The sequence below is a fragment of the Prionailurus bengalensis genome, chromosome A2 (assembly GCF_016509475.1).
Source record: "Prionailurus bengalensis isolate Pbe53 chromosome A2, Fcat_Pben_1.1_paternal_pri, whole genome shotgun sequence".
Classification (NCBI taxonomy): Eukaryota; Metazoa; Chordata; class Mammalia; order Carnivora; family Felidae; genus Prionailurus; species Prionailurus bengalensis.
In genome coordinates, this window is record NC_057348.1 from 17343218 (window position 1) to 17353704 (window position 10487).

Below are 10487 nucleotides of genomic sequence, written 5' to 3' on the forward strand. Positions count from 1 at the left end.
ACCCAAGTTAGTTAGCATATAGTGCAACAAAGATTTCAGTAGATTCCTTAATGCCCCTTACCCATTTAGCCCATCCCCCCTCCCACAACCCCTCCAGCAACCCTGTTTGTTCTCCATTATTTAAGAGTCTCTTATGTTTTTGTCCCCCTCCCTGGTTTTATATTATTTTTGCTTCCCTTCTCTTATGTTCATCTGTTTTGCATCTTAAAGTCCTCATGAGTGAAGTCATATGTTTGTCTTTCTCTAATTTTGCTTAGCATAATACCCTCTAGTTCCATCCACGTAGTTGCAAATGCAAGATTTAATTCTTTTTGATTGCTGAGTAATACTCCATTGTGTGTGTGTGTGTGTGTGTGTGTGTGTGTGTGTGTGCACCACATCTTTATCCATTCATCCATCGATGGACATTTGGGCTCTTTCCAGACTTTGGCTATTGGTGATAGTGCTGCTATAAACATTGAGGTTCATGTGCCCCTTCAAAACAGCACACCTGTATCCTTTGGATAAATACCTAGTAGTGCAATTGCTGGGTTGTAGAATAGTTCTATTTTTAATTTTTTGAAAAACCTGGCTGGAAAGAAATTTTAAAGAATAATATTTCTGACACACTAATATTAGATGAAATTCAAATTTAACTGTCCATAAGTAAAGTTTTATCCAAACACAGCACACTCATTCATTACACACTGTCTATGGCTGCTTTCATGTAACAGCAGAGTCGAGCAGTTGCAACTGAGATGACATGACCTGCAAACCCTAAAATATTTACTCTCCTGCCCTTAATAGAAAAATTCTGCCTATTCCTGTTCTAGACAACTCCTCTGTCATCCTTATAAAAAGTTTTCTTTTCTAGGGGCGCCTGGGCAGCTCAGTCAGTTAAGGGTCTGACTTCGGCTCAGGTTGTGATCTCACGGTTTGTGAGTTGGAGCCCCAGTCAGGCCCTGTGCTAACACCTCAGAACCTAGAGCCTAGAGCCTGGAGCCTGCTTCGGATTCTGTGTCTTCTTTCTCTGCCCCTCTTCTGCTCACACTCTTTTTCTCTCTCCCAAAAATAAACATTTAAAAAAATTTTTTAAGTTTTCTATGAAGTGTATTCCGTCAAAACACATTTCCATAAGACCACAAAATAGAACACCAGTCAAAAAAGTTACCAAGTTTCATACCATTAAGCACATAAGACGTCAATTTTGTTGATCTAAAATATTTTCAAATTTCAGACCTACTCAGTTTCCAATTCAATAGGTCAGGCCCAAGAATTTGCATTTCTAACAACTTCCAGGTGACACAACTAGACTGGGAACCTACTTTAAGAACCACTAAACTTTTGGGGCACGTGGGTGGCTCAGTAAGTTAAGCATCTGATTCTTGATTTCAGCTCGGCTCATGATCTCATAGTTCGTGGGTTTGAGCCCTAAGTCTGTGTTGAAAGTGCGAAGCCTGCTTGGGATTCTCTCTCTCTGCCCCTCCCAGACTCATGCTCTTTCTCTCTCTCTCTCTCTCAAAATCAATAAACATTTTTTTAAAATAGTGTTTAAGGGGCACCTGGGTGGCTCAGTCGGTTAAGCGTCTGACTATGGCTCAGGTCATGATTTCGTGGGTCCTGAGTTCGAGCCCCACCTTGGACTCTATGCTGACAGCTCAGAGCCTAGAGCCTGCTTTGTACTGTGTCTCCCTCTCCCTCTGGTCCTCCCCTACTTGAGTTCTGTCTCTCTCTCTCTCAAAAATAAACATTAAAAAAAAATTTTTTTAAACATCGTGTCTAAAAAAGAACCACTAAACTTTTTATTTCATTTTTTTTTTATGGAGGCTTCACACCTAGCGAAGAGCCCAATGAGGGGCTTGAACTCAACCACCAGGAGATCAAGACCTGAGCTGAGATCAACAGTTGGATACATAACCAACTGAGCCACCCAGGTACCCTAAGGACTCCTAAACTTTTTTAAAAATCTGTTTCAGATATTACTATGTCTTAAAGAATACAGTTTATTATAACTCAAAAGTTAAAACACATTTATACAATTTTTAAATGTTAAAAACTACTACAATTTCTGTTTCCTATATCGCCAATTCCTACAAAAACTATCAAGTTTACATTTTTAAGAACCATACACTTTCGGGGCGCCTGGGTGGCTCAGTCGGTTAAGCGGCCGACTTAGGCTCAGGTCATGATCTCGCGGTCCGTGAGTTCGAGCCCCACGTCAGGCTCTGTGCTGACAGCTCAGAGCCTGGAGCCTGTTTCAGATTCTGTGTCTCCCTCTCTCTTTGACCCTCCCCCATTCATGCTCTGTCTCTCTCTGTCTCAAAAATAAATAAACGTTAAAAAAAAAAAATTAAGAACCATACACTTTCAAGTGAAAATTCAGTATCAGGTTTTTTCCGATTTATTCAACATAGTAAATCTTTTAACAAATAATACTCAATTGGTAAGTAATTTGTAATACTCACATTATCTTTTTTTTTTTTTTAAATCTATTTTGAGGGAGAGAGCAAGCAGGGTAGGGATAGAGACAGAAGGGAGAGAGAGAGAATCCCAAACAGCCTCCGTACTGTCAGTGCAGAGCCTGATGTGAGGCTCGAACTCACATACTGTGAGATCATGACCTGAGGTGAAATCAAGAGTCAGACGCTTAACCAACTGAGCCACCCAGGCACCCCTCAAATTATCTTAACAGACTCTTCAAATGTATCCTACAGAACTGACAAAATATGGAATATATATCCACAAGGTAACTTTATTATCTTTAATAAGTACAGGTTTCTCAAAGGAGTCATACAATGTACTGCAGTTTTTTTGCACATCGTAAAGCATGAAAGACTAATAAGCCTAACTTTTTTATCTTTCAGATACCTGCAGATCACTGAACAATGCCAAATCCTGAAACTGAAAAAGACACCACCTTACAGGAAGGTGTCAGCAAAAACCAAATCAACCCTTCAGGCAAAAACTAAGCTTAGTAACTGTTACATACATAGCTTCATATACATTCTAAATTACACTATTATGCATGTTTCATTTGATATACTGTCATTCAGAATACAAAAAACATGTAAACGTTTCATATGGACAACCTTATAGTTTCAGAATAAAGATGGCCAAGTTCAAAGTCCATTCAGTATTATTTAGCTATTTTAAAATCCAATTTTTAAATTACAAAATATTTAACCTTGGTTAGAAACTTTTTTTTCTGGGGCAATGGGTGGCTCAGTTGGTTAAGCATCTGACTCTTGATTTCAGCTCAGGTCATGATATCATAGTCATCAGATCAAGTTCCACATCGGGTTCCATGCTGAGTGTGGAGCCTATTTGAGATTCTCTCCCTTTCTCTGTGCCCATCTCCCCAACTCGCACTTGCACTCTTTCCCTCCCTCAAAAAGAAAAAAAGAAATTAGAAACATAACATTTTTAATTCATAAATAAACTGCTACATCAATGCATTAGTGTAAACCATACCTCACACCCACTGAAAATGCAGCCAATGTAGGACTATAACGTTTTATTTGTTTTTTAAGTAGGCTCCACACCCAATGTGGGCCTTGAACTCACGACCTTGAGGTTAAGAGTCACATGCTCTGAGTCAGCCAGATACCACTAAAGTTTTTAAATCAACTTTTAAATGTCTAAAATTAACATTCTGTTTAACCAATAAGAATGAAGCAAGATCACCATGGGATGTACACAAAAGTATCATTATCACCTCAAATTTACATAATTCCATCTTCAGTTACTATCTCATTTGAATCAAACAACAGTCTTATGGGAGTTAGTCTTACTCCCAATCTACAAATGGAAAATTAAAACAGGAATCAAGTCATCTGCTCAAGGACACCACCAATTAGCAGCCAAGAGTACTGAACTCACAATTTCCAAAGTGTAATGCTCTTCACATCCCATACTGCTATAATAGAGCTCATTTCAAAAGCTTTCAAAAATATCACCTAAAACATAAAAGGTTCTTGGGGCACCTGAGTGGCCCAGTCAGGTAAGTGTCCTACTTCGGCTCACGTCATGATCTCACAATGTGTCAGTCCAAGCACGCATCAGGCTCTGTACTGACAGCTCAAGAGCCTAAAGCCTGCTTCGGATTCTGTTGTCTCCCTCTCTCTCTCTGCCCCTCCCCTGCTCGTGCTCTATCTTTCTCACTCTCAAAAATAAATAAACAAAAAATTTTTTTAACATAAAAGGCTCTTGACAGCTTTTAAAACACTGAATCCTGATTAACAAAAATTAATGACTATAGACTATTTCAGTCATAATCATTTTATCTTTTGAATAGTATGGAGGTTTCTCAAAAAGTTAAAAACAGAACTACCCTACAACCCAGCAATTGCACTACTAGTATTTATCCAAAGGATACAAAAATGCTGATTTGAAGGAAGGGGCACATGCACCCCAATGTTTATAGCAGTGCTATCAACAATACCCAAATTATGGGAAGAGCCCAAATGTCCATCAACTGATGAATGGATAAAGATGTGGTATATATACACAATGGAATCTTACTGGGCGATCAAGAATGGAACCTTGCCATCTGCAACAACATGGATGGAACTAGAGGATATTATGCAAAGCAAAATAAATCAGTCAGAGAAAGACAAATATTATTTCACTCATATGTGTAATTTAAGAAACAAAACAGGGGCGCCTGGGTGGCTCAGTTGCTTAAGCATCTGACTTCAGCTCAGGTCATAATATCATGGTTCGTGAGTTTGAGCCCCGCATCAGGCTCTGTGCTGACAGCTCAGAGCCTGGAGTCTGCTTTGAATTCTGTGTTTCCCTCTCTCTCTGGCCCTCTCCTGCTCATGCTCTCTCTCTGTCTCTCAAAAATAAACAAACATTTAAAAAAAAAAAAAAAACATATGAACACAGTGGAAGGGAAGGAAAAATAAGATAAAAACAGCGAGGCAAACCATAAGAGACTCTTTAAATACAGAGAACAAACAAGGTGGATGGGGAGATGGGCTAAATGGGTGATGGACATTAAGGAGGGCACTTGTTGAGATGACCACTGGGTATTGTACATAAGTGATGAATCACTGAATTCTATTCCTGAAACCAATACTACACCATATGTTAACTAACTTGAATTTAAATAATAATTTTTTTATCTTTTGATCAAAAAGAAGTTCAACAGCATGTTTTACTTAAGACAACCAAAGACTTTTAGTCTGAAGTGTTTTGATTAAGAATGGCAAGAAGATCTAAGTTTAGAAACTTGTATCAATGCATCTGTTTATGTTACCTATAACATTGAGTATCCAAAGTTCAACTTGTCTCTGAACAATCCTATTGCAGCCAAGGTCCCATAAAACAAACAAAAAACTGTCTTTAACTGTTAATACTTTATGTAAAGAGTACTGAAATGCATTCCTTAGGCAATCTGGTCTGTTTTAGTGATCACCCTTAGATTTAAATCATCCTGAAATCATCCTGACATCTTAAATCTTATTTTAAGGAATAAGCCAAACCAGGAAGAAACTTACCTGGGATCTTAATGGTTTACAGATATACTTCACCTTCAAGGTATCTGACTTGAATCAATTTAAGATCAGTGAGGTGTTATCATTTGAAAACCACTCAGAAACTATACTCAGAAATACAGCTCTCATCTTCATCAAAGTTAGAATGAAAGACATGTACCCAATAATAGAAAGAAGGCAGCTCAGGCAGGAGATGAACAAGCTTCTACATTGCAGCTGGGACTTAAAATGCAACCTCAGGGCACCTAGGTGGCTCAGTTGGTTAAGCATCTGACTCTTGCTTTCAACTCTGATATGATCCCAGCGTCGTGAGATTAAACGCCATGTCGGGCTCTGTGCTGAGCATGGAGCCTACTTGAGATTCCGCCCACCCCCCCCCCCAGCCCCTCTCCCCGCTCTCTAAATAATAAAAATAAAATAAAAATGCAGGGCACCTGGGTGGCTCAGTCAGTTGAGCGTGTGACTTCGCCTCAGGTCATGATCTCAGGGTTCATGAGTTCAAGCACCACGTTGGGCTCTGTGCTGACAGCTCAGAGCCTGGAGCCTGCTTCAGATTCTGTGTCTCCCTCTCTTTCTGCCCCTCGCCCACTTGCACTGTCTCTCTCTCTCTCTCTCTCAAAAATTAAAAAAAATAATAAATTAAAAATAAATAAATAAAAATGCAATTTCAAGCCAATAGGTAACCGCCCTATGCTTCCCTCCAGGAGTCACCTCCTCTGGACTTCTTTGGCCTAGCTGAAGCTCATTCCAGTGAAAAAATATTCACTCTCCTTTGTGTGCTGCTGAGCCAAATTTATCAACAAAGCTTAAACAAATAGGTTCCTAGTTAATCTGTTCATTCATTCATTGAACAAACATGGACAGAGCACTTACTAAGGACACACAGAAAAAAAAATACAAGTTTTCTTTCAATTTGAAACCACGTGAGTTTTACAAGTAGGTGTCTATGCCTACCTTTACCACTACATTTTCCGCTACGTTCCACTAAGTTCTTTGATGAGAGGCATTAAGTGTGGCAAAAAAAAAAAAAAAAGGGGATTTACAGCCAGGGAAGACCTCCAATGAATCCTAAATCTGCCATTCCTACTTGTAATCTTGAGAAGTCACTTAAATCTGGAGCTGTGGGCTCCGTTCATGTATAAAATTAAATAAATATCTATTACTTAAGACTGCTGTAAGAATTTCAGTGAGTTATGGTTTAAGTGCCCAGATATGATTAGATGCCAAGTTGTTAGCAGAATGCATGGATAAACTTATCAATATAAATAGGACTACCAATGTCATATTTATTTCATAATTGCTGATATTTATGAATCTGAAAATGCAGTATTAAGTGCTACAGAAAAGTTTAGTTAAAACCCAACAATGTGTACACCAAGTAGAGATATATAGGGTGTTCTGGCTAATACTTTCACCACTCCAAACACCACTCTCTGAGGCTGACAGGATTCTGGGTGTCAGGTCTAAGGAATATACAATTCTGAATTGGAGGGGACCCAGGGAATATACTCTGGCCTTATGAAACCCTGAGAATACTCACCCAATGGCCTCAATACTCTAAGACAAATCCTTGAGCCAGCCTCATAACCACTTCCTCGCCCACCAAACACAACCAAGCCTTCAGCTGCTCTCTTAGAACTGGGCCCAAACAGATGCACACAAAGTTTGGAGGTAGAAATGACTATTTCTCTTTTTCCTTTCTCTTCCTTGATATCCAAAGGAATATTCCTCATATTTCTGCTAAAACTACATTGATAAACTTGGGGCACCTGGGTTGCTCAGTCGGTTAAGCCGTCAACTTTGGCTCAGGTGATGATCTCGTGGTCCGTCAGTTCAAGCCCCGCACTGGGCTCTGTGCTGACAACTCAGAGCCTGGAGCCTGCTTTGGAGCCTGCTTCGGATTCTGTGTCTCCCTCTCTCTCTGACCCTCTCCCACTAATGCACGCGTGTGCTCTCTCTCTCAAAAATAAACATAAAAAAAATTTTTAAACTACATTGATAAACTAATATGTCAATTATACCTCAATAAAGATATCCAAATAGGGGAGGGGCAAGGCTACATTAAGATACACTGAATTTAAAACCCAAAGCATTCGGGGCGCCTGGGTGGCGCAGTCGGTTAAGCGTCCGACTTCAGCCAGGTCACGATCTCGCGGTCTGGGAGTTTGAGCCCCGCGTCGGGCTCTGGGCTGATGATGGCTCAGAGCCTGGAGCCTGTTTCCGATTCTGTGTCTCCCTCTCTCTCTGCCCCTCCCCCGTTCATGCTCTGTCTCTCTCTGTCCCAAAAATAAATAAACGTTGAAAAAAAAAATTTTTTTAAACCCAAAGCATTGGCTGAAGGGCATGTGATAAAAAATAACACTTTCATAATATATATTCAATTCCCATAACCCATATATATATATAACCCAATATATATTCAATTCCCATAACTTCTAGAAGCTCTGCTGCCTACACAAGAAAAGTGACCAATTTATCACTGTATTAGGGAGAGCAATATTCTTGTCTGCATACATGCAGATGACAAAAACTGGGAATCCCAAATGTGACTGCAAAATTTTGGGCAGAAAAAAGTCAAATTATCTAAAAATATATCATAAATAAAAATATATTTGGTCTCTCACTTCCTAAAACTTCTGTAAGAAACAGTCATTTCTGAAAGCACACAACGTAACGTCAAAGGAACACAACATCCTGCCCCTGCCTATCAACCTCCAAAAGCTGACAGACTCCACTGAGCTGCGGAACTCAAATGAATAGGCTCCTACACTACTTCACCTTTTCATTCATTGAATAAATATTTACTAAGCAACTATTAAGGGCGAGGCAATGAGTACCATGTTGAGGGGCGGCATTGCAGTGAAGAGGCCTGACAAGGTCCTTGCCCCAGTGGTGTGGTTCTCAAAGGGGGAATTCGGAAACTTTAAAGAGTGCTCAGAAATCTGGGGCAGAGTGGATATTCTCCACTGGGAGAAATATCTGGGCTGTTTGCTTCATTACACCTTCTTCTTTTTTTTTTTTTTTTCATTACACCTTCTAAGGGAGTCATTCCTATGTATCTGCAAGGGGAAGTTAAAAAACACTTGTGATAAAAAAGAGATTAAGTCACAACTTTCAATACCACTGACTCAGCCGAACTTACCTCCCCAAAGCAGGAGAAACAGCTAAATGAAAAAAAAAAAAATTATCTCAGATAGTGGTGCCAAGAAAATAAAGGTGATAGGAAGTGGGGCAATCTAATATAAACGGGGTTCTCAGGGAAGGCCTCATTAAGCAACACATTAGGTACAAGTGAACGTTAATTCTTGTGCGCACACTATACGGAACTAAAAGTACAAGTAAAAACTATCATTTTTTAGTATCAGTGCTCATCGAGTCTATCATCTATAATATCAGCCTGTTAACTTCCTAGTACAATCGTAAAGTCATTCTTTAACAAATGAACAACAGGTAGACCATTAGCTACCTCACTTGACTTTGAAGACGAGTCTATAAACAAAACTTGAAGCTGCTCTTAGAACACAGGCTCGGACAGTTTGTAAAAATTACTGTTCGCACACCCAATGCAGCTAACAAAAGAATTCACGCCCTCCCTCTTGCAGAGCTCCAGTTGCCCCTTGCACACTAGAGTGAGCTGTGGCTCTCGCCCGCGTGCTGCAACTCCCAGAGGCCCGGCCCCGAGGGCCCGGTGGAGCCCCGGGCGCGCGGGCGCCGAGAGCGGACGGCGGGGGCGTGGCGGGCCCGGGCGCCTGCCTTTGTTGTCCCTCGTGGCGCGCGGGGGGGGGGGGAGGGGCGGCCCGAGGCCCGCGAGGCCAGAAGCTGCGCCGGGCTCCCGTCGCGTGGCCCCTAGTCCCCACGGGCGCGCGAACCCACCTTCTTGTAGTGCTTGCCCAGCCAGACCCGCACCGAATCCAGCTGGGACACCGTCTCCGGGCTTTCCCAAAACTTGCTGGCCGGGCCACCGTCCTTCCGCCGATAAACGGCCAGGCCCGCAGCCGCCGCCGCGCCTCCCGCGCCCGCGGCGCTCGCCGCCGCCCCCAGCCCGCCGCCGCCCGCCGCCGCGGCCATCGTCGCCGTCCGTCGTCCCACCGCCCGGCCCGGCCCTCGCAGCGTTCCCCGTTCGCACCCGCGCGCGCGCGCGCGCAGCCGCCACCGCCACCTCCCGGCCCCGCCCAGTCAACCCCCTTCCGGCGCGGAGGGCCGGCCCCGCCCCTTCTGGGGACCCGGTCCCTAACCGAAGAGGGCACGCGCGCACGCATGCGCAGCGTCGGGGCCAGGCAGGTCTCAGACGAACTCTTGCGCCCGCCTCTTCCGCCAGTCGAGGCAGGCTGCGCACCTCGTCCGCTACCCAGCCTGGGCCTCTGCGTGTCTTGCTGTATCCAAGTTCCTTCCTGCGTCCCGTCAACCAGTGCAGGGAGCTTCTGTCATCCCCTGCTACAGCCGGGGAGAAAAGACCTGGCGAGAAGTTCCGAGGGGGAAGCCCGTTTAGGGTGTCGAGTGCTGGCCGAGGAACCCACGGGAAGGGTGGGAATCTGCGTCTGCCTTCTCTTGTCCTCAGACCTTCTACATCAAGCCGCCTAGCCTTTGTAAACATCCATCTGGGACCACCACCCGGAGCTGCTCCAGCGGCACACACTTTACTTCCCCCTCGTGGCCCCAGCCGCACCACCAGCTCTTTCCTGTCTCGGGGGCCCTAGCACCAGCTGTTGGCGCCACCTGGACAGCTCTTCCCCTTTGTCGCTTAGGCTTTTTCGAATTCATAGCTTAAAAGTACTTCAGAAAAACTGAACAGCTAATCATACTCACTCGACATTCTCTGTGCACCACTCACCACGACCTGGTATTTTTCTTATTTTCTCACTTGACCACATGAGAACTTAATTTTGACTTATTCACAGGTGTACTTTCGGTGCTGAGAGCAGAGCCTGTTATCTAATGTTCCGTAAATATTTGCTGAGTAAGTGAATGAGTGACCTATAGGGGGGCAGAAAGATTTTAAATTATTAACAA

At 43.0% G+C, this 10487-nt stretch overlaps 1 protein-coding gene across 4 annotated transcripts in view; it reads right to left on the reverse strand.

The window, feature by feature from the left end:
* The window catches only part of SMARCC1 (SWI/SNF related, matrix associated, actin dependent regulator of chromatin subfamily c member 1), a 177755-nt gene extending 168114 nt beyond the window's left edge, over positions 1–9641 (reverse strand). For 2 of the 4 annotated variants that reach the window (XM_043587289.1, XM_043587291.1), the window contains exon 1: positions 9351–9560. In XM_043587289.1, coding sequence (XP_043443224.1) covers positions 9351–9545 — 195 coding nt within the window. In that variant the 5' untranslated portion in view covers positions 9546–9560. Of the gene's footprint in view, positions 1–9350 lie in introns of all 4 variants that reach the window. The other 2 variants (XM_043587288.1, XM_043587290.1) reach the window with 2 other exon arrangements.
* Positions 9642–10487: the final 846 nt, after the last annotated feature.